The 25,084-nt window shown below is 41.9% G+C and overlaps 2 protein-coding genes across 3 annotated transcripts in view; both read right to left on the bottom strand.

The window, feature by feature from the left end:
• The window catches only part of chmp1a (charged multivesicular body protein 1A), a 385,704-nt gene that overhangs the window by 5,972 nt on the left and 354,648 nt on the right, over positions 1-25,084 (bottom strand). The gene's annotated exons all lie outside the window — the stretch shown is intronic.
• LOC122775796 (carbohydrate sulfotransferase 6-like) lies at positions 13,067-14,522 on the bottom strand. The gene has a single exon (XM_044035984.1). It carries the CDS (start codon positions 14,516-14,518, stop codon positions 13,322-13,324), a length of 1,197 nt encoding a protein of 398 aa, XP_043891919.1. The 5' UTR covers positions 14,519-14,522; the 3' UTR covers positions 13,067-13,321.

Below are 25,084 nucleotides of genomic sequence, written 5' to 3'. Positions count from 1 at the left end.
AAGCTATTTGTGTGAGTTAGTAAGCCATTTGTGTGAGTTAGTAAGCCATTCATGTGAATCATTGCCGCCATTCATGTGAGTTAGTGCGCCAGCCATTCATGTGAGTTAGTAAGCCATCATTTATGTGAGTTAGCAAACCAGTAAGCCAGCCATGTGAGTTAGTAAGCAGCCATTCATGTGAATTAGTAAGCCAGCCATGTAAGCCATTATTCTGAACTCACCTCTTTAGCGTCTCTGATCTTGATCAGGAACGTCTGAAGCTCCAGAGTTTCTACAAACAGTGCCCTGCACACCGCCTGATAATGCTCCGGGGCCAAACTGGGGTTTGCCAGTCGAGATGCACACAGCGCCATCACCTGGCGGAACGTACACACTGGCCTTATCTCTCCTTCTGCCTCCTCTTCTTCCTCCTCCTCTTCCTGTCCACTGTAACCCTCATCTGTTGTTCCATTACCTGCAGATCTGTCTCCGCCCTGACTGCCGCCCACCATGCGTTCGATGAGGCCTTCCAGCTGCGGGCTGAGCTCCCGCTCCTCGCTGTCATCCAGGCCCCAGTCGAGAGCTCCATAGATGGCCACGCCCAGCGACTGGACGAGCTTGACGAGAAGGAGGAGTCATTAATTAATTCATTAATTCACTAGTTAATTGGTCTCTTCATTCATCTCACCTGACGCTCTGCAGTCTGAGGACAATGTCCATCAGTGTCTTCTGAGGAGACAAAAAAAGACAACAACAATTTATTTCCCAGAGAACCACAAAGCAATTATAACATTTCTGAAGTTATTTTGAGTCACTTGCTCATTAGTTTGAGTTAGTAAAACATTAGCGTGAGACAGCAGTTGACACGATCACACTCCCCTCCTCCATTATTATTGTTGTGGGTTTCCTTCATGCTGCTCTCTCTCTCTCGCCCCTCTCTGCAGGAGGCGTGGCTGACCTACTTCCACTGAGGACGCTGCGCCTGTGTCAACCCCGGTCACCTCAGCTCCTAATGCGGTTAGTCCACCACCACCATTAGTAACTGTGCCCTCACTCGCTTCACGTGAACTGGATGTACCCATCCCCTAACGGTTCTCCGGAGAAATAGGTAAATGTGCTAGTTTTCTTTTTCAGTGTTCTTTAGTATTTGATTTGCAACCCGCCACATATCCCTCCGACAAAGCTAAAATAGCATTCATATTAAACCTTCTCTCACTTTCCTCGTCGACTCCGGAGCAGATGGCTGCAATCTTCTGCTCGACCAGAAGATTGCCGACCAAGCCAGGATCCCCACTGTCCCCCTCCCTGAACCAAAAACCATCCTGGACCTGGATGGCAAACCTCTGGCCAAGGTCACCCATCGAACTCAGCCTGTCACTCTCATTCTTTCTGGCAACCAACATGAACAGATCCAATTATTCCTGATTCCATCCTCTTCTGCCCCTGCTGTGCTGGGTTTACCATGGTTGGCTCGTCACAGCCCCCAATTCAACTGGTCTACAGGCCAGCTCACCAACTGAAGCGTCTCCTGTCATTCCCAGTGTCTCCACTCCGCTCTCCCGGTCTCACCCTCGGGTCCAAAGCTGCTCCCAGTACCACCAGATCTCACCTCTGTCCTTGTCCTCCATGAGTGTTATGACTTGGACGAAATGTTCTCCAAACAGCATGCACTCTCTCTGCCTCCCCATCGTCTGTACGACTGCGGCATCGACCTGCTCCCTGGGCTACTCCCCCCTCCAGCCGTCAACATCTCGCGCCCTGAGCGTGAAAGCGTGGAGAAGTACATCCACGAGTCCTTAGCGGCTGGTCTCATCCGTCCACCATCATCCCCGGTTGGAGCAGGGTTTTTCTTTGTCCAAAAGAAGGATGGTTCACTACGGCCCTGCATCGACTACCAGGGACTGAACGAAATACCCGTCAGAAAAAGGTACGCCCTGCCCCTTCTCGACGCGGCTTTCAGTTCCCCCAATAAAGCATGCATCTTTTCATCTTTGCATCACTGGACCTGCGCATTGCCTACCACTTGGTCCAGATCCGTGAAGGGGACGAGTGGAAGACTTCAACACCCCCATCGGCCACTTCGAATACCTGGTAATGCCCTTCGGCCTGACCAACACCCCCGCCATTTACCAGAGTCTGGTCAACGACATTTTACGTGACATGCTGGACAAGTTCCTCTTCGCTTACTTAGATGCCATATTCATTTTTTCTGAGACGAAAGAGGAACATGTCCAGCATGTCCGTTTGGTACTCCAGCGCCTTCTGGAGAACTGGCTGTTTGTGAAGGCCGAGAAGTGCGTTTTCCACGCCTCATCTGTTCCCTTTCTGGGTTTCATTGTTGAGCAAGGCCAGCTCTCTCCTTACCCCACAAAGGTCAGCGCCGTAAGGGACTGGCCCACCCCCTCCACCCGTAAGCAGCTCCAGCATTTCCTAGGCTTCGCCAACTTTGCCTACAGCAAGGTGGTGGAGCCACTCACCAGACTCACCTCCCCCTTAAAGGGTTCCAGTGGACAACTGAGGCTGAGACCGCTTTTGCCAGGCTCAAGAGACTATTCACCACTGCCCCTATCCTGTCTCACCCCGACCCTAATCTCCAGTTCACAGTTGAAGTGGACGCCTCCGACATCCGGGTAGGAGCGGTTCTGTCCCAACGGAGTGCCACCGACCAGAAACGCCACCCCTGTCAGGGGTGGAGTCGAACTTGCGACCATTGCGACCATGATGTTTTCGCACCCCCGAAAAAGGGGGTCCTATGTCTCAGGACGTCACATCCTTTATGTCTGCCTGCCCCATATGTGCCCGTGGCAAGTCCTCCAACCGCCCCCCGTGGGCTTGTTGAACCCTCTGTCCATTCCCCGATGTCCCTGGTCCCACATCACTGTGGATTTCATCACCAGTCTCCCCCCCCCAGATCAACGCCACAGTCCTGACAATAATAGACCGGTTCTCCAAAGCGGTTCACTTCATCCCCCTCCCCAAACTTCCCTCTGTCGCTGAGACAGCTCTCAACATTCACCCCACCTTCCACGTGTCACTGCTCAAACCAGTCACAGAGTCCGACCTAATTTAATTAAATTTCTGAGATACTAAGTCGTTACTTTGAACTGGTAAGTCCTTTTGAAGATATTGATGTCATTTTGAGTTAGTAAGTTCTTATTTGAGATGCTAAGTCATTGTTTTGAGTTAATGAGTCATACCATTAAGTTAGTAAGTCATTTTAAAGGTGCTATCATTATTGTGAGTTAGTTGAGCGTTACTAGGTCAATTTTTGAGATACTATGTCATTCGTTTGAGCTAGTAAGTCATTTTTAAGATACTATCGTTACCTTGAATTAGTTTTGAGTCAGTTGATTTCTGAGATACAAAGTCATTATTTTGAGTCAAAGAGTCATTCTATTAAGCTAGTAAGTCATTTTTAAAGGTACTATCATTATTGTGAGTTAATTGTGGGTTACTAGGTTCATTTTTGAGATACTAAGTCATTCTTTTGAGGTAGTGAGTATTTTTTTTTTTAAATATGGTACTGTTATATTAACTTAATGAGTTATTTTTAGAAATACCAAGTCATTCTTTTGAGATGGTAATTAATTTTTTAGGTACCATCGTTATTTTGAGTTAGAAAGTTACCTTTTGAGATACTAAGTCATTCTTTTGAGCTAATAATTTTTAAGATACTACCGTTACCTTGAGTTAGTTTTGAGTTAATATCTGAAATACTAAGTCGTTATTTTGCACTAGTAAGTCCTTTTTTAAAGATACTATTGTTGAATGTACTATGTCCTCAATGTACTATTGAGTAAGAAAGATATTCTTTGAGATACAAAGTTATTCTTTTTGTATAGTAAGTCATTTTGAATATATCGTTGTTATTTTGAGTTATGCTTTCAGATGCAGTCATTATTTTGAGTCAATGAGTCTATTAAGCTAGTAAGTCATTCTTAAGGTACTATCATTATTGTGCGTTACTAGGTTTATTTTGAGATACTAAGTCATTATTTTGCGATAGTAAGTAATTATTCTGGTTAATAAGTTGATATTGGATCTGGGGCCTCCAGGGGCTCAGTTACTAAAGACTACTCTACCCCATCTTAGAAAGGCCATATGTATATATATACAGTATATATGTATATATATATATGTATATATATATATATATATATGTATATGTAAAAATCAGCCATTAACGAAAGAGTTGAGTTAAGTAAACTGAACATATGAGCCAGTAACGGTTGATGACAGTGAAAACTAAATCAGACTCTGTCACTCTGTTTGTCCCACTGTGGAAACTGGGCCATGTGATATTGTGTTTCATGTGTGTGTATGTGTTTGTGTGAGTCTATGAGACAATAAAAAAGCTCTTTCCTCCAGCTCAGATGTCTGTAACGACACTCGAGGGACCTGAAACGCCTCGATCAGCAGCTTTCACTGCAGAGAAACAGGAGAACGGACAAGAGGACGCGGGGACGCAAGGACGCGAGGAGCAGGACACAAAATAGACACAAACATTAAGAGAAATCGAGGAGAAAAAGAACAAAATGCATTTTCTCCTGAGAGCAAGAATGTGGTTTTCAGACTGAGCATCATGGCACAGACACACACACACACACACACACACACACACACACACACACACACACACACACACACACACACACACACACACATACACTGAACCCTGGCCCACACACACACACACACACATACCCCTGCAAACCCGTCCAACAGGTTGACACAAAGCACGGCCGAGGTCACGGTGTGTAACCAGCGATACTTCCAACAGTTTCCCACAAAGAAGAAACTCAGGAAACCTGATCCTCATTCAAGGAGACAAAAACGTCCTCACTTTGACAAAAACGTCCTCACCCTAAAAAACGTGTGACAGTGCCTTACGTTAAGGTAAAGGTAAGAGTTATGTCTGCCAGTGTCCTTACAAAAGATATAAAAATAAGTGTGTGTGTGTGTGTGTGTGTGTGTGTGTGTGTGTGTTAAAAATGTGATATTCCCTTTAAAATATAATCATTTCCATTACAGGGGCTTAATTTTTTGTCCCCAGGAGGAAGACAAGTGCCCATAATATGAGTGTGTGAACAGATTTAGGTCCCCGCAACATAAGGAATACCTGAAACACACACAGACACACAGGGACAGAGTGTCTTGAGTGGAGGATAAAGACGAGGACATGAACTTCCTGTCTGTAAATCTGCAGCATAATCACACTCTGAGCTCTCAGATACATCAGTGTGTGTGTGTTCTTGTATCTGTTACCTCCACAGGACCTTTTTTGCATGAAACAGGACCAGTAATCCTCATGGAGACCAAATCCTGGTCCCAATGAGGCACAAACCTCATTTCAGAGGAGCGGGTTAAACTTTGGACAAAAAAGGAGCAGATGCTGAGGAGAAGCTGTGTGTGATGAATAATTAACCAGTTACTGTCATCATTGTGCTCCTGGACTGCAACACAACACCCACACTGACGTCTGCATGGAAGGTCAAACAATATTAGCAGGAGGTGGATTATTGCTGTTTTTGGGCAGAGTAAACACTGTACCAAACTCCGTGTGATTTTTACTACATTAAAGTCACGTTTCACATTGGATTCTCCAGTGATTCGAAGTCTTCCACAATAAAATTGGAGCCTGTTCTTAAATTCGGCGCTGATATGATCAATGAAGCACGATACATGTGGGAATCATGACATGAACACTGGGCCGCACTGCCCGCTGCAGCAAGTGTCGTCCACGGCGGAGCAGTTGGAAAAAAGTCGCAGTTTCTGTTGAAAAAGTTTGAAATCGCACATAATAATTCACCCCGAATTTAAAGGGGAATTCTATAGTTTCGATTACGATGTCAAGTCAGACCGTGGTCGTTAACATTTGAGACAAAAGGGGCAGTAATTGTTAAATGTCACTTTTTTACAGCGGAGTTTTTGTGTTGGATCTGAGGGGAGGGGGGCGGAGGGGTGTGGAGATTCATACCGTGATGTCGGAGCTCCTGCCGTAAACACACGGTTCCGTCCCGGTGCAGGAGGATGGAGGACGGGTCCTTCACCCGGCGGACTCCCTGAGCGGGCCCGCTGCAGCACTGGTAACACACGGCCCACGCCTGCTCCTCGTTGATGGGCTGCTCGTAAGACTTCAGCACCTCCTCCAGAGACAGCTCCCGGGGCTCCGCCAGGTCGCGCGTGCCGTCGCCGTGCTCCGTGGAGGCGGTCACCCGCGGGTCCCCGTCCCCGGAGCTCTTGTTGGTGGATCTGGCCATGGCTGATGTGGCGGTGCCGCGGAGGCCATTCTTCAGTCCGCAGGCAGCAGCGGGGCCATCGATGCTGCTGCTGCTGCTGCTGCTGCTGATGCTGCTGCTGCTGCTGCTGCTGCTGCTGCTGCTGCTGCTGCTGCTGCTGCCCGGAGTGTGTGTGTGTGTGTGTGTGTCTGCGGCTGAAACGCCGCAGCTGTACTTCGTCACCACAACACTGTTAAAGCAGCTGCAGCAAACACAAGACTTCCGGTTCGGGTTAAAAAAGTAAAACACCTGCAGGACCAAGCCTTTATGAGGATGACTTTGATTTAGAGGTGGGGGGCGGGGTGTGTGAAGTAGGCGGTGCTTGTTATTGATACAAATGTAACACAGCAGCAGTGAGTGGTTGACAAACTTCTGTTTCCGGTTGGAAAAGTCTGTGAGATAACAGTGAAATAAAGACGTGAACATGTTCTAAAAAGAACATTTTTGATTCTGACCCAGGTTCAGGATTCTAACCCAGGTTTAAGATTCTGACCCAGGTTTAAGATTCTGACCCAGGTTTAAGATTCTGACCCAGGTTTAAGATTCTGACCCAGGTTTAAGATTCTGACAGGTTTGAGATTCTGACCCAGGTTCAGGATTCTAACCCAGGTTTAAGATTCTGACCCAGGGATTCTGACCAAGATTCTGACCCAGGTTTGAGATTCTGACCCAGGTTTAAGATTCTGACCCAGGTTCAAGATTCTAAGAGGTTTAAGATTCTGACCCAGGTTTGAGATTCTGACCCAGGTTTAAGATTCTGACCCAGGTTTGAGATTCTGACCCAGGTTCAAGATTCTAACGCAGATTCTGACCCAGGTTTGAGATTCTGACCCAGGTTCAAGATTCTTTTAAGATTCCCAGGTTTAAGATTCTGACCCAGGTTTGAGATTCTGACCCAGGTTCAAGATTCTAACGCAGGTTTAAGATTCTGACCCAGGTTTGAGATTCTGACCCAGGTTCAAGATTCTAACGCAGGTTTAAGATTCTGACCCAGGCAAGATTCTGACCCAGGTTTAAGATTCTGACCCAGGTTTGAGATTCTGACCCAGGTTCAAGATTCTAACCCAGGTTTAAGATTCTGACCCAGGTTTGAGATTCTTACCCAGGTTCAAGATTCTAACGCAGGTTTAAGATTCTGACCCAGGTTTTGGATTCTAGGTTTGAGATTCTGACCCAGGTTCAAGATTCTAACGAGGTTTAAGATTCTGACCCAGGTTTGAGATTCTGACCCAGGTTCAAGATTCTAACGCAGGTTTAAGATTCTGACCCAGGTCTAAGATTCTGACCCAGGTTTAAGATTCTTTAAGATTCTGACCCAGGTTTGAGATTCTGACCCAGGTTCAAGATTCTAACGCAGGTTTAAGATTCTGACCCAGGTCTAAGATTCTGACCCAGGTTTAAGATTCTAATCCTGACCCAACTTCTAATAATAATAACAATTTATTTAATTTTCAACTGCAAATTCTTTTCTTGCAATTTCAGTTCTCATCAGACGACAAATACATTTCTGCAAAAGATGAAATGGTGAACGCTTCCTTCTCACTGTCACTGCTTTTAAGGATAAATCCACAACAAATGTAGTTTCATGTGTCAGCCAGCAGATGGCGCCCGAACCTTAGTGATGTCCTGCTGGTTTCTGACCAGGGACCAAAACTATTATTAGGTTAAATATAAAATACCTATTATAATTGAATATCATTTTCATTGAGACATAATGTTAATAATCATGATGGTGATGTTATTTTGGATTTTTGCAGTATGTGATAAAGTCAGAGGCTCGTGTGTTTGTAAAACTTCAATCAGCTGCTTTTAATGAAATAAATGGAGGCAGAACGCCCTATAGCGCCTCCTACTGGCCTTAAAGTGCCATAACACTGAAGTCACTCTATAAGAATGTGAGAAAAACTCTGGTTGTGTTTCAGTTTATGGTCCCTGAACTGAACACAGATCCACATCAGATTCTGGTTTGATGAAGTCAGGATGAACTTCACACGTTAAGACCCACTTTCTCACATTTGCCTTAATTCTACTAAACAACAAAGAGTGTGTAAATGTAAATATTATTAAAATCATGAGTACCATAAAGTTTCTGCTTCATAAATTAAAAGCTCACGTTTAAGAATACAACAATCTCAGTAAAACCACCAGAACTGCACTGTAACAAAATTTCCCGTTAAATTACAGTAAACTACTGGCAGCTACAGTTGCCAGCTTTGTACCTACTGTCATTTACAACAACAGTTTAGTACCGTAAAGATATTACAGTACTGTGCTGTATGTAAAATAAACATTACAGTATTATACTGTCAGCTCTTTGGTTGCAGTTATACTGTTATTTTACAGTATATAGTACAACAACTTATTACTGTAAAACTGTAGAATGTGATCTTCACAGTGATATAAACTAATGATTTAAAATGTTTACATTTATTAATAATAATAATAATAATAATAATAATATTAATAATAATAAATTAAAATAGCTATCACAGAAATGGCTCAGACAAGAGATGGCCTTACAACATCAGGCATTTATTAAAGCTGAACATTTTCAGTATCTGCAAAATCCATAAAAACACCATTACTACTTGGTGGTCAGAATTTTTTCTTGAACTATGACAAGTGATGGCTAACATTACATTCATTAAACTTTGTATTTTCCTCCCCGGGTCAAAATTAACCAGGTCTGGTTTGACCGTTTGCAAATTAACCTTAACTTTTGGTCATCCATCAAATTTTTTAGTAGAGTGGCCACATGGGGATTCACCGTTGTTGCCTTTTTGTGGACCAGCTTCCCTGTCTTCTTTGACACCACCTTCCCCTGGCTGGTCTTTCTTCCCCTCTCAGGATTAATCCCAATGAGGCGCCTGAAATGTAATAGTAGAGAAAATATATAAGATAAAGATCATTTGCATTTAATATGGACATACATATTTATGGCGATGAATGTGAGAGCAAAAGACTGAAAACTTAGTAAAAGCTCTTGTGCATTCAGGGAAACCACCCTTGAAAGATGCATTAGGCAGACAACTATTACTGTATGTGTGATAATGTGCCTGACATGTGCAAATGTATTCCTGCAGGTTTTACCACGTATGTTGCAAGTTATCATGTTTTCACTACAAGCCTTCACAGCAAAACTATCTTTAGAAAAATAAATCATTACATCAACAACTAGTCAACTAACTTTTAGCTACTGTATATTACATTAGTGCACATTTGAAGCTACGTTTTAGCTTTTTGCATAAACCTGGATAACAAGCGTCTCCCTATAAACTCCCATCAACCGTTTTACTTGAAAAAGTAAAACAACAAATGGTAAAACAGAACCTTGTAGCCCACCTTAATTAGATCTGACAACAAGCCAACTTGTGCTAATTTAAGTATTGTGCTTCAACAGAAAGCTAAACTTGTGTCCACATAGTTGCTAAATGAGAGTATGCTAGCGTATGCTAGCGTATGCTAGCATGTGGCACATACTTTTGACTCAATCTTTTTGGCAAAAAACTGTCAATAAAATGTTAATCTATCACAAAATCACATAAGTTTTTCAAGACTTTTGCAAGATTATATTTACCTTCTTAAGAAAGCCACGGGGACAGGTGAGGAAAGCAGCAGGTGATGTCTCAAGTGCTTCATCCAGTTTGGTGTTTTCAGCAGTCCGGATGAAAACTAATTCTTCATCTTCTTGTTAGTGTGTCCTCAATCTCAAATAAAAACATGTGTAGGCCTAGTTTTAATTTCACTGAGTTTTTTTATTTTAAAAAAACGGACAAAGAAAAAAATACTATATTATACTGTAAAATTACAGGTAGCTTGCTGTAAATTTTAAATAAATACTGCTTTTTACCGTAAGATTTTACAGGAGCTTGCCGTTAATATTTTGTTCCTCAAAGACATCAGAATTTACAGTATTCAACTGTATTAATGGAAAACGGTATACTACTGTGCAAAATATCCAGTATTTTTACAGTAATTTGTTACAGTGTGTTCATAACAATGATAATTATTATTATCAACAAAAACTCTGCTTTTTGTCAATATTAGAGAGAAAATAGTTAGCTCATTTACGAATTACGATTCTGTGCAACTTAATCTTAGCTTGAGCTTAATCTTAGCACTATGACAATGTAGCATTTTCACCAGACCTGAAGAAGAAGAAGAATCTCAAGGACAACAACAGGAGCCGTTTGGACCTCTGGCGTTGGTGCTCGGGCCCTAATTGCATTTGACTGGAGGCTGAACAGTTGGATGTTTGTGTGTGTGTGTGTGTGTGTGTGTGTCAGCGTGAAAACTCTGTAAACAACAATTAAACAAAGAGGGAGGAGGAAGTGTATTTACACTGAGTAAACAGAGTTAAAAAAACCTCATTTTTGTTCAGGGGCCACATACAGCACAATTTGATCTCAAGGGGGCCGGAGCAGTAAAAATAGCAAAATAATAGAATAATAACTTATGAACAACAAGAAATCCTTTGTTTTTTCTCCTTTGTTTTACATTTAATGAAGGATCATTTTACAAAACATGACATTTCTTGAGAAATATAAGTGCAATTTCAACAATATCATGTCTAAATTTACTATTTACACATCAACCCTCATCTATAAGGCACAAACATTTAGTCACGGGTATCTGGGGCATTTGACATTACGTTTAGATTAGTGTGAAATTTTAACAAATTCATCCTGTGGGCCGGATTGGACCCTCCCCAGGCCGTATGTTTGACACCCCTGGGTTAAAGGGATGGTTCGGGTTATTTAAAGGGCGGTTGCATAAGGAAATTGATGGTGTTTGTTCTCCCACACCAAAGTCCATAGGGAAAATCAGCACACACGAGTTGTTGATCCACTGCTGCCTCCATCGCTAAGTCTTATTTGTGAGTTTTTGTAAAACCAAAACAGAGGTTTTTAAAAACCACGCAATCACCAGACTTTTGCCAGACGAAGAAACCATTATAACAATTTTTCAAATATTCCAGCACAGGTGTTAGCCAAGCAAGTCGCATTAATGCGAACAACAGCATCCTCCCGTTACCTGGGTCAAGCCAACACATCGCCATCACATTAGCAACATGAGCAACTCCTGCCATGAAGTCGGCCATGACAGTAGCCTGCTCTGTGAAGTTCAGTCGGCGCACACCAGTGTTGGGAGGAACGGCGTTTTTCAGTGACCGAATAATCTAATGAATTACTTTTCCTATCGTTGCAACGCCGTCACCGTTACCGAGAATGTAACTTGTGGTGCGTTACCTGTGTTACAGGTTATCTGACAGCCACACATCAGCTGCCGGGAGAGTGCAGGGGTGGAGATGATTGATGACGACACTGATGCAAATGGGATGATGATAGGCTGGGTGGACGGGTGTCCTGCTCACGCTGTCTCACTGTACGCTCTAAGACAGAGACAAGCGCATCAACACTACGAATGTAGTTTACAAGTTTACATTTGTGTGTATTGGTTCACTACTTGAATGCAAAGTGTGTGAATATTGTTTTTTTTTCAATATTTAATTTTGTTACTTTACTGAATATTTAAGAGTTGGATAGTGCCCTGTTTATTGTGCAGTGGTATACAGATACAGAGATTTGCACTAGTGAAAGGCCACAGTTTTCCTTTGTTTCTCTTTAACCAAGTTAACATTTCAATTCAAAGTTCAAATAAAAACCAAATGTTCTAAAATACTGTACACAGGGGTTTTATTCTTCATTCAGCTATTATAAACATCTTTGACATATAGGAGGTTATAAAATATAAAAAATATATAATAGAACATAAAAAGTAACGTCAGTTACTTTGCGGAGTAACTAATTACTTTTACAATGTGGTAACTGAGTTACCAACTCAATTACTTTTTGGGAGAAGTCATTTGTATCTATAACCAGTGGTGGGCTGTGTCAGGGCCAGCAGAGAAGGCCCTGCTGGTCCTTAAATATAAAAAAAGATTTTTTTTAAAATTATTATTATTATTATTTTTATTGTTTTTAATAATCAAATGAATGTGTGTCTGAACGTGTCTGAAATCAATGACTTTTTCAGCATGTTATGATTCTATTTCCTGAAAGAATATGGTTATTTTATGTGAAGCTGAGCTGGATCTTCCTGGATGTCATTAAACGCATCACAGCTCCGTGGACCTGCTCTAGTCGTATTGCTGGCCTTTCCTATTTGGTTCTAACGTTGACTGACGTGTGTCGTCAGTCAATCAAAATGTGATATCATAGTGACAGAACGCCCCAGTGATGTCATCAACGACGTTTGAACCTTTGGCGGGTTTTGAAGTAAACTGTGATCACTGCATTAACACCACTGATCCATCATGTCTCTGATCTCCTTCGTGTGCACTTTTCACGGCCATCGTTTGGAGAAAAGAAGGAAATGATTTCAAGAGGAAGACCGACACATCATTGACGGTAGTTGGAGTGTTAATGATACAGTGATAACACGTTTTACAAGTGGTGAGGACAAAAGTGTTGATCATAAATAGTGACATAGTGATATAAAGTGTTCCCCGCGTAGCTGACGCCTATGCTTATGTAGAAGCTTGTTTTTGTGTCATATAGTGGTTTGTGAAACTGCGTTTGCTGAGTGACATAACGGAAGATGTGGTGCTAATGATGCAGTAGCCTATAGATGCGCAGTGGTGTGTGTGTGCGCTATGGTTGTTGCAGATCAACTGTCTCGTGAATATAGTGCATAATAGTGTGTTTTGTATGTGCTTGTGTTTGTTTTTTTTACTCAAGGCCCTGACTGAAAGCCCACGGTACGCTACTGACTATAATTACTCTTTTAAAGTAAGATGCCCAACACCGGCGCACACCTACTGCCAAGCTTTAAAACCACGTACGTGCAAATGCTAAACACAAGCTAAACACACTCGTCTGGACAGAGCTAGTTTCAAAATGAGAAAGAAAGACAATAATACACAATAATGTGGGCGTGGCCTGGTGAAATGACTGTTTAAGTTATGAGGGTTGTGTTCTCTCAGGTGACTCACTTACAAATCAGTTTGTGTCTAAAGCAGCATACCGCCATCGTTCCTGTGCCGTCTCTCGATGATGATGTCATTAGCTCTGACTGGGTTGCTCTGTTTTGGTGGCTAACCAGCTGAACTGGTACGGTTCCTGTGGCACCAGCAGATCTATGTCCAGCTTCTTTTGTTCTTTCTCACTGTCAACCGTCCTGTACCCCAACAGCAACATGGCTTCTTTACACACTTCCTGGACACGTTTGACCTTGCTGTGCGGCAGCATGGTGCGCCACGCCCTGGAGACGTCAACAGCGTTCCGTGAAGTGATTTTAAAGGTGCCCCCCTTGGGGCCCTTGCCGCTTCCATTGGTCATTTTGTAGATCCATTCCTTCAGCTCTGTGGTCATCTCCAGACCCATGAAATTATATAAAGAGGCGATTTCCTTGAGTGGGTCTTGTGCCATGTCCTCGTAGCGAACCATTCTGTAGCGGCCTTCCAGAAACGGAGGGGCGTTTACCGTGGCCCTCTCATTGATGCGAACGTGGCTGCGACAGATCTCCTGAATGGCATGGTAACCCACCTCACCTGCTGGCATGTGTCTGTGCTCCAAGAGGACAGCGGTGTCAGCAACAAAGGAGTCAGAGGACTGCTCTCTAGACCGGTATACAGCCCGTGGGTCTCGCACCAAATGGATGATGCGGAGATCCAGGTTTGGGTCTTGAAAAAGAGGGTAGAGGGATTCCAGCTCAAAGAATCGTACAGTTTTTAACACCACGTGACTGTAGGTGCCACAGGCTTGCTCTGCCCCCTGCAGGCCACGGACATCACACTTCTTTGCACAGAGAGTCTGGTTGCTGAACTGGTCGCGTGGCGTGAGGGAACAGGCCGGTGGGGAGCACAGCGCTCGACTCTCACTCCACATGAACAAGGAGGAAACATTACGCTGCTCTGGCATGTACGAGTCCATGACAGAGAAGTCACACTGAAACAAGCTACGGAACAAATCCCTCAACGCCATTCGCAGTGAGCGCACCCCAGATTTGGGGTGTGCCGTCCAGACGTGAAAACCAGGCTCCATAAGGTAGAAGACAGACGGGTGCTGGCTGAACACCTGACCCATGAACGATGAACCTGATCTCCATGACGACAGCAGCAGAACGTGAACCTTCTTGTCGGAGGGGGTGGAGCCACAGGGAGAGAGATGGAGGTACCAACTGCAGAACAACACCATGACGACAGCCTGCAGGACCACCACGAAGATCATGGTACTAAAACTGACTTTGGAGCGAAACATCGTGGCTGCCGTTCACTGACGGTATTTGAAGCTTGAACTTTCCTTTCACGACTTCTGTAGAGCGATGTGTTACATTAAGAAACATCAAACATGCATCACATCAAACACTCAGGTGCTAAAAGAAAATTAAGTTTGTTGCTTAGTAACAGAAAATGAGTCCATACTGAACAAAAAACTAACTGATTTTGATCGTTCTTTTGGATAAACTGGATAGACCTTTGGCCGCTGTCAGCAGCAGGTTTTAAAGAAGCCAATCATTATTTCTGAACTTAATGCTGCTGCATTGTCTTTGCAAAGTGGGGAGTGTCCAGGGCCAGACTGCTGTTCTTTCCAATTTTTGTGTAGTTCACCCTTTCTTCCAGGGCGTTTGGTTACAAACACGGGATGTGACAAGCTCCTGTGAACTTCTGCGATAAAAAGAATTCTGCCATAAACAAACATGCCATAAAGAACTTTTAACTGCGATAAAGAACTTTTAACTGCGATAAAGAACTTTTAACTGCGATAAAGAACTTTTAACTGCGATAAAGTACTTCTGCGATAAAAAGCTTCTGCAATAAAGAACTTCTGTGTTACCATGGTAATAACATGTTAATAAACATGTTATTACCATGTCTTTACATTATAACCACCTTAAAGTTAAATATGCTGGTATTTTTCTGACCTGAGCAGCAGCAGCTCGTCTGACGGAGGTCAGCCTGGAAAAAAGGTGTCAAACTTGAGAGTGTGAAAGCAGAGGACAGGAGGCTACGAACGCCCCTCCTTAACATCAACAGTACCGTGCTAGGAGGGCGGAGTCTATATTTGTACACATTAGAGTGAGTCTAGAGTCCTCATGTTTAAGATGCATTATCATTTAGTTAATTAATTTTAATAATATTAATAATAATATTAAGAAGTTAAACTACAGCATATAAGACTTTTTCAACACAACTCTGAGGGAAAATCCTCTTTGAGCAATCATAGTTGGCTTTAAGATCATTTGTTTTTCGGAGCCTCGGTGCAGAATTCAGTGGGTAACTTTTATCAAATGTAATTTTGTGCTTGGTTTAGTCGGCGTTTTCACATTCACACGTTTAACCACTGCCACCGTCTCAGAGCAGGCGAGGATGGACACAAACGCCTCGGTCCATTCCGTATTGAAAGCCGGCTTTTCTCTCTCTCGTCTTCTCGATCCTTCGTCATTCAATTCAAAAAGGTCTTTATTGTCATGGTAACGTCCATCTTACATTGCCAAAGCATATTTATCAACATTGTTCATACACTCTCATTCACACACTATATACAATATGTACAATATCTGTATAAACACACATATTATGAGTAGTAAATACAGAGAGTAGTCACTTCTCTTGAGTCAAATGCTTTTTCAAAGTCTACAAAACAGGAAAATATTTGGTAGCATCCTCTGGGCGTAGAGGGGTGTTGGTCTGTGGCTGTTCCAGGTGGCTGCAGGGTGGTGGATGGGGAGTTTTTGCCAGTATCTTCCTTGATTTGGTCAGCGGGAGGTCTCACGGACGATCCTCAAGGATGTCATCCTGGTCCGTGTGTGGTGGCCGCTGATGGTCTGGTTCTTCTCTGTGTTGGGCTGTGGTTCCTTTTGGGGGCGATGTCTTTCAGGATCTTTGTGAATGTTGGGACAGCATCCCTGTGAAAATGTTCACGGTCGTATAGGTCCTCTATGCGTAGGGTTGGGTGGGCGGCCATGTGGACATTGACCTTGCGGACATTGACCTTGCCAGCACAGTTTCTGGAGATGCTGGTGTTGATTTTGTTGACGGTGTCTGGGTGGATGTCTTTTCGTGGTAACAGGGTGGAGATGACCACTCAAGCTCAGGGGAAGGTGGTAGAGGCCTTCTCTATCACTGCTCGAATGGATGTGGCCACTTTTTCCTGTTGCATTCTTAGATCATTTGTTCCTGTGTGGATGATGATGTGAGTAGGACGGCCAATATGCTCCTCACTCAACAATCCCAGGGCCTTCTTGGTGTTTTGGCATTTAATCTGCTCTATGTCTTGGGAAAAGCTTCTTCTCATCAATAAACTTCCTGAATCTATTAGGATGACCACCTCTGCTTGTTGGCTGCTCTGTGTTGTTGTGGAGGGGGTGTCATCCTGGTGGGAGGGGGTGTGTGTCTGAGGCAGTGCCACTGTTTCCATCTTGGGAGTGGGTGGGAGCCTCTGTGTGTCATTCTCTCTCTCTGTCACTGCCGCTGTCAATGGTAGAAACACTGTGAGAAAAGAGTCTCCAGTCCGAATGTAATCTCTGTCAAAATCTCGGCCTATTAGCGACCTATGCTGTAGAGGCTTATAGACGCCACATAAACAACGATAAACTATCGACTAATGACCCATCCATATTAAAATAATAATGACTGTATATTAGGCCTAAAGCCAGTTTTAAGATTCCAAATCCGATCTTGGGGTTTGTAAGGTTGCTCTATCTTTCTAAGTTGGAAGTCCGACTTGATGGGGTAATTCCGACTACAACTGGAACACACACCGAGAGCGACCAGAAAAAGATTTGGAAAATGTGACAATTGCTGACTCATCAACTGTCGCACTGCCATGCTTGTTGATTCTCTGCTGCTAACATCGATCGCATCCATCTGTTTTCAACGGAGACAGAGTTTTTGTGCGTTTTTATAAAGTTTCGGCAATCGTGTCTTTCAAGTGCTTTGACAGTTGTGTTGGTTAATTTCAAAGTGAAAATGACTGTTTACACAGAGACACAGTCCAACAGCTCATGGGCGTGTGGAGGCAATTTAACTCCATCACAAATATTTGAACTCAAACACAAACAAGGCAATCAGAGTTGTCAGACTTCAAAACCGAACATAGAGAGTAACCTGTAGAGGATCTGTGTCGGAATCTTGTCCTCTACCTACTGGGGTCCTTCAGGGTTCTGTCCTGTGCCCTCTCCTCTTCTCTCTGTACACCAACTCCCTTGGTTCTGTCATTCCTATCACAGCTACGCTGACGACACCCAACTCATTCTCTCTTTTCCCCGGTCTGAAACACACGTAACAGAACAGATCTCTGCTTGTCTGTCCAACATCTCTCAGTGGATGTCTGACCATCGCCGCTCCTCCGCTCCCTTCACTGGCTTCCTGTAGCTGCTCGCAGCCGCTTCAAGACTCTAGTGCTTGCGTTCCATGCTACAAACGGATCCGGTCCAGCCTACATCCAGGACATGATCGAAACCTACACCCCAGCCCGCCCACTCGGCTCTCGCTGCCCCCTCACTGAGAGGATCGCAGAGACACTCGCAGAACTCGAGACTGTTCACTGTCCTCGCTCCCAAATGGTGGAACGAGCTCCCCATCGACATCCGGACAGCGGAAAACCTCCACATCTTCCGCCGCCGACTAAAAACACATTTCTTTAGACTACCTTGACAACGATGATGATGACAAAAAAAATCACTTGCTTATACGTCGCACTTATGACTAGCACTTACTCTTACTTACTTCTAGCTCTTGTTTGTACCCAAATGTTTAAATGCACTTATTGTAAGTGGCTTTGGATAAAAGCGTCTGCTAAATGACATGTGATGTAATGTCATGTAATTTCAAGAAAATATAATAACAATTATTAAAGATAGAATGGGGCGATACTTAATAATCCAGGGCACTCTACTAACTGAAAAATTAAATCTAGTGAATTTGTATGAGCTGAATATAGATGATCCCAAATTTTTTGAGGAATTGTTATGATTGTTATGTGATTTTTGAATGAATACAACACAATGAATACAACACAAACAACAGCAAAGTACAAAGTGGGAAGGGTTTAAAGCCTTTCTTAGAGGACACATTATTAGTTATGCAGGCTCGAAGTCAAACAAGGCACGAGAGGAGAGATTACATTTGGAGAATAAAGTAAGGAAGAAAGAGTGTATGAGAGGCGTAACCCTCAGCTGCTCTGCAAGACAAACAACTTTCTAGGAAAACTAGATATACTGTGTATCCCAACTGAGTGTGGAGAGGATCTGGAGCTGGAGATTACCATTGAAGAAATTGGACAAGCCATTGATAGTATGAAATTAGGGAAAAAGGGCAGGACCTGATGGTCTTCCGATTGATTTGTATCAGTAATTTAAGAAGAAGCGGATAGCACCGCTTTTGGAAATGTTTCAAGAGGCATTTCAGAATGGCAATCTTCCATCATCTATGAATAGTGCCTTAATAACTCTGCTGCCCAAACCAGGTAAACTGCATAACTAATGTGAGAACATGAGCCCTATAAGTTTGCTTAACACTGATCTTAAGATAATATGTAAACTCTTAGCAAAACGTTTACAAATAATTGTACCTAAAACTATTAATAAAGACCAGAATGGATTTTAAATGGGAAGGCAGGGGTTTCACAATGTAAACATAATTCATTTTAACAAAGACGTTTCAGACACAGCTCTTCTAGCATTAGATGCTAACACATTTCTTCCGACTCTACCTCGACTACCTCGACTAAAAAAAAACTTGTACATCGCACTTATGACTAGCACTTCATAGTTTGATCTACGTGAAGCTCTTACTTACTTCTAGCTCTTATTTGTACCCAAATGTTTAAATGCACTTTTGTAAGTCGCTTTGGATAAAAGCGTCTGCTAAATGACATGTAATGTAATGTAATGTAATGTTGAAAAGGCCTTTTATAGGGTTGAATGGCCCGATCTCTTTAATGCTTTAGAAAAATTTGGGTATGGTAGTAAATTCATAAAATGGGTTTAAATAATATATAAAAATGCTACAGCAGAAACTCTATCAAATGGGACTATTTCAAAGACAAGGGTGTCACCGCTCTTGTTCACACTAGCAATTGAACCTGTTGCTATAGTGATTTGCTCGCATGCACAATTCAGTGGAATAGTGGTGGGACTAAGAGAACACAGAATTGCCCTTTATGCAGACGACATCATTCTGTTTGTGTCCAATCTGAGGAATTCAATTCCGGCCCTATTACAACTAATTGAAGTATTTGGACATGTGTCAGGCTACAAGGGGAACAATACTAAATCCTCTATATTACTACTTAATAGAGTTGACAGAATAAATCCGATTCCTGATGTGATTCATGGAAATGTCATTTGATTCACACATAAAACTAATTTCCAGAACAGCCTTCTTCCACCTGCGGAACATTATGAAAATTAGAAACATTCTGTCTTTACAGGATGCTGAAAAACGAGTTCATGCTTTTGTTAATCTAGATTAGATTACTGTAACTCCTTATTAGCAGGATGTTCTAACAAGTCTGTTAGAATCCTTCAGTTCATTCAAAATGCTGCAGCACGAGTTCTGACAGGAACTAGAAAGAGAGACCATATAACTCCAGTGTTAGCTTCTCTACACTGGCTCCACCCACAGTTTAGAATTAAATTTAAAATCCTCCTCCTCACGTACAAAGCACTTCATGGTCACGCCCCTTCATACCTGAAAGACCTAGTCTTACCCTATCACCCTAATAGACCACTTAGGTCACAAAATACAGGTTTACTTGTGGTTCCCAGAGTCTGTAAGAGTAGAATGGGAGGCAGAGCCTTTAGCTACCAGGCTCCTCTCCTGTGGAACCAGCTTCCAATGATAGTTCGGGAGGCGGAGCCTCTCTCTGTATTTAAAGTTAAACTTAAAACTTTCCTTTTTGATAAAGCTTATAGTTAGAGCTGGTTCAGGGAAACCTGGACCATCTCTTAGTTCTGCTGCTATAGAACTAAACTGCTGGGGGATTTTCCGGTGGTACACGCACATTCACTCTCTCACACTCAGCATTTGATTATGACTTTTTATATGTCATTAACCTTGTCTCTTTCTCTCCCTAGTTTGTGTCTTTCCTTCCTTCCCTCTCTCTCTCTCTCTGTATTCTCATCATGCAGGTTGCAGGATCCAGATCCAGTTTTCGAGGCTACGCTCATCGTCGCCATCATTATTATTATTTTGTAATTAAAAAGTCGATATCAGTAACTGTATAAACTTGTAACCTGATACAGTTGTTGTGTATCTGCTGCTGGTCTCCCTCTCTCTCTTCTGTCTCTCCCTCATCTCCCTCTTGTCCTTTCTCTCCCCCCATTTTCTGTCCCCCACCTCTCCACTGTCCCCCATTTTTCCTTTCACCCCAACCGGTCGAGGCAGATGACCGCACATCTCTGAGCCTGGTTCTGTCAGAGATTTCTTCCTGTTAAGAGGGAGTTTTTTCTCTCCACTGATGCCTAGTGTTTGCTCATTGTGTGAACTGTTGTGTTTCTCTGCTCTCTTTGATGTTGTCTATGTACAGTGCCTTGAGATAATGTATGTTATGATTTGGCGCTATACAAATAAAATTGAATTGAAAATTGAAAATTCAGTTTAATGTTGCAATTTGAGTCAATTGACAGATGGATGTCATTGCCAATATCGGTGATTGGGAGAATTAATATCTTAAAAATGAATGTACTACCTAAATTGCTTTACTTAATTCAACCCGAGGAATTGTTGAACCCATTTTCAGGTCGTGGGCGTGGGCGAATTGGTTCAGGAATTCGCGTAAAACATCATTCACCATGTGTTGGAAGACGGCCGGTGCATTAGCTAAACCGAAAGGCATGACAAGATACTCAGAATGGCCGGTGGGGGTGTTAAAGCCAGTCTTCCACTCATCACCTTCTCTGATTTGCACTCAGTGATACGCGTTTCTCAAATCTAGCTTCGTGAACACCCACACCTCCTGTAACTGTTCAAAGGCGGTGGACATTAACGGTAAGGGGTACCAATTCTTGACCGTGATGGCGTTCAGTGGGCTATAATCGATGCAAGGGCGCAGTGAACCGTTTTTGGACACAAAGAAGAAGCCTGCCCCTGCTGGAGAGGAGGATGGCCGAATTAACCCCGAACGAAGCAACTGATCTATGTATTCTTTGGCGTTCGGGAGACGAGAGTGCATAAACTCTCCCCTTGGGAATAGTGGCGCCTGATAACATATCTATGGGACATTCGTATGCCCTATGTGGTGACGGAGTTGTGGCCTTTTCCTTACTGAACATGATGCAGGTCGGTCTGGAGTGGAGGGTGAGAGTGAAGCGTGCTATCTGACCCAGAAACTGCCGGGGAAATGGTCGCGTTATTCTGCTGTGAGATGCTCCCGCGTTCAGTCCCCCAAGATAGAATCTTCCCTGTGCGCCAGTCTATGGTGGGGTTGTGTTTGATCAACCACAATAATCCTGAAACTACTGCGTGACATGAAGAGTGATAAACATGAAATGTAATGAATTCGGATACAGGCTCCAACTGATGAGTGATTTTAAAAATCTCCCTTGGGCGCCGAGAGCTACTGTTACTGTCTCGGTCTCAGCTGGGTCCAAGTTTGGCCAGTGCGTTCTGTTAGGAACGGTGAATACACTGCTCGGACCACAATGCACGAGACATGGGGGCACAATGAATGATTTCATGAGTCTTTATTTTCCTCTTGAGAAAACAGGCAAAATCAAAATCAATTCTACACAGAAGCAAAAAAACTAAACTAGACTAGACTAGACTAGACTAGACTAGACTTGGCACTTGAACTTACAAAAAAGGGCAAAACAGGCTTGAGCTCGGACGTGTTCTCTTGAAAGCATAAACGACGCACTGGCAAAAGACAAAGGAACTGGGGACACTATATAGGGGAGAGGGAATCAAGGGCAGGTGCGAGTGATTACTAAAGGATCACCAGGTGAAGTGCATGAGGGAATTAGGGAAGATGTGTCAAAACAACTTAGGAAACTACGCAACAGGAAGACATGACATTTACCAAAATAAAAGGGGAAGTGAAAATCAAACCCACACCAAAAGTGACATGAACTCAACGTGACTTTAAACCTAAACTAACACATTAACTGAACTAAACAAGACAAAAACACTAACAGAGCTATTATGGAAATCAATTCACAGACCAATTATCAATCAATGGATGAAGCAAATGCTGCACACTCTACCATTAGAACAAATAACTGACGTATTAAAGGGTAAACAGCAGACATTTAAGAACATATGGACGCCCTTCATGAATTATTTCAAAGAACTAGATTTAACGGGAGATGAGGTGAATAATTGATTTGTTTGTTTGGTGAATTTCTTTTTTTTTTCTGTTATTGCTGTGGACACAAACCCTGCAGTTCTGAACCTACTAGTCTTATATATTTTCTTCTGTGACTGTCATGCAGCTGCGTTATATTGTACTAAGTGATGTGGAGAAGTAAAGCTGTATCGTATTTAAAAACAAAATGTTTAGGAAAAAAAAATAACTTCTGTGATGAAGAATTCTAACTACGATAAAAAACTTCTAACTGCGACAAAGAACTTCTAACTGCGATAAAAAAACTTGTGCGATAAAAAACTTCTGTGATAAAAAACTTCTAACTGCGATAAAGAACTTCTAACTGCAATGAAGAACTTCTAACTGCGATAAAGCTTGATAAAGAACTTCTAACTGCTATAAAGAACTGTCATGAGCAAAGAACTTCTATGATAAAGCGATGAAGAACTTCTATCTAACTGCCATAAAGAACTTCTAACTGCGATAAAGAACTTCTGCGATAAAGAACTTCTGCGATGAAGAACTTCTGCGATGAAGAACTTCTGCGATGAAGAACTTCTGTTATAAAAACAAGATGAAACTCTCCATGATTGATCTTCAGTATTCTTTTGAAGTCTAACGTTAAATGTTAACGTTAACTTCTGGTTCACACAAATCGGACAAATTAAATATCAAAATCCAAATCTTTTATTTCATTTCCTATTTTTGATCTGAGCAATAATAAGTACAAAAAATCAGATTCATAAATGAATAAGGAAATAACAAACCGTTTTTTCATTTTTCGATTTTGGAATGTCAGTTGAATATGAAAAGAACGAATGATACACGGTAAAATTGTTAAATGTATTTGATATTTGGTGTTCAGTTACATGTGTGGACTTTAACAAGGGCTGATTTAATGAAGAAGTGAAGACTGATTGTTTAATAAATCCAACCATTTTAAGGTTGGCATTTCTATGGTATATACATGTAGCTATTGTGGTGTCTATTAGTAAGTACCATGTACTGTACATGTGGGGTGATAACTTAGTACTCCCTAAACATTTATTTGGGTACCTTCCTAAAGAGGATATTTTTACCATCTTCACAGTATGTTTCCATGTACCTAACAGATAATAGCTTTGAACTTCCTATCCTATTAGTATGGGTACTTTACTAATACAGATCCACCTAAAGGTTGACTATGTTTATTTGGTAAGAAAGTACTGTATTTGTAGGAAAATATGCAGGACTTTATTTTACTGTCCTAGTGCATGTTAATTACACAAAAAGTGATATTTTAGTACTGGGAAAGAACATGGCACTTCATCAAGCCAGAACACAATACTTCCAGATTGGCAGTAAATGCTATTTAAAGGTAAGTAACTGGAAGTCACCAATGTATTGTAGGTACTTACTAGGTAATAACTTAGTACTGACTGTCCTTGACTATGATACTTTCTTAATATGTGTATTGTATTACCATCTAATTTCCTAGTATGTTTCCATGTACTTACTTGGTAATAACTTTTCACTTTAATCTTTCTTTCTGGTACTTTGTTAATATGTATATTGAAATACCATGTACTTTTCTAGTATGTTTCCATGTTGTCTGATATGTGTGAAGCTCGAGACTCAATGATGTCCAACAGCAGTATGTTATAACTCTGTACTTACATCCATTCTGTATGGGTGCTTTCTTAGTAAATAGATTGTATTACATCTAGTTTCCATGTTCTTACTAGGTAATAACTTAGTAATTACATAAAGTCATTTTGGAACATTCCTTGTTACCATCTAGTTTCTTAGTAAATACCAGGATAATTAGCGGGCTGTAAAATAAAGGGTTACCAAAGAAATCCACTGTGGAAAAGTGGCGTTTCTGTACTAAACTGTATGAATGAATGAATGAATGAAATAAAGGTATTCATTTTGAACGCTTCCTTCTCACTGTCACTGCTTTTGAGGATAAATCCACAACATAGTTTAGTATGTCGTCAAAATGAGTCAAAAAGTCATAGTTAAGTATGTAGATCCAAAATGAGTCAAAAAGTCATGGATTTAGTATAATAAGTCCAAAATGAGTCAAAAAGTCATAGTTTAATAATAATGCGTCCAAAAATGAGACAAAGTCATAGTTTACTATAATAGATCCAAAATGGTAAGTGAAAAAGTCATAGTTTAGCATGTTGTCCAAAACGAGTCAAAAAGTCATAGTTTAGTATGTCGTCCAAAATCACTTAAAAAAGTCATAGTTTAGCATGTTGTCCAAAATTAGTCAAAAAAGTCATAGTTTAGTATGTCGTCCAAAATGAGACAAAGTCATGGTTTACTATGTCGTCCAAAATGTTTATAATCCCATCTATATATATCTATTTATAATTCCAAAATCTACTCATAATCCCCAAATCTACTTAAAATTCCAAAATCTATTTATAATCCCAAAATCTACTTAAAATTCCCAAATCTTTTTAATTCCAAAATGTACTTAAATACCTCCAAATCCCAGTGATTGAGTGTCGTCACTGTCGAGTCCGA

Source organism: Solea senegalensis, linkage group LG10 (genome assembly GCF_019176455.1).
Source record: "Solea senegalensis isolate Sse05_10M linkage group LG10, IFAPA_SoseM_1, whole genome shotgun sequence".
Lineage (NCBI taxonomy): Eukaryota > Metazoa > Chordata > Actinopteri > Pleuronectiformes > Soleidae > Solea > Solea senegalensis.
The sequence above is the reverse complement of the archived record's forward strand: the minus strand, read 5'-3'. Positions and strand labels throughout refer to the sequence as shown.

What these genes read in the sequence shown, in the direction of transcription:
- LOC122775796 (XM_044035984.1), bottom strand. Translation starts at nt 14,518, where the DNA reads ATGTTTCGCTCCAAAGTCAGTTTTAGTACCATGATCTTCGTGGTGGTC.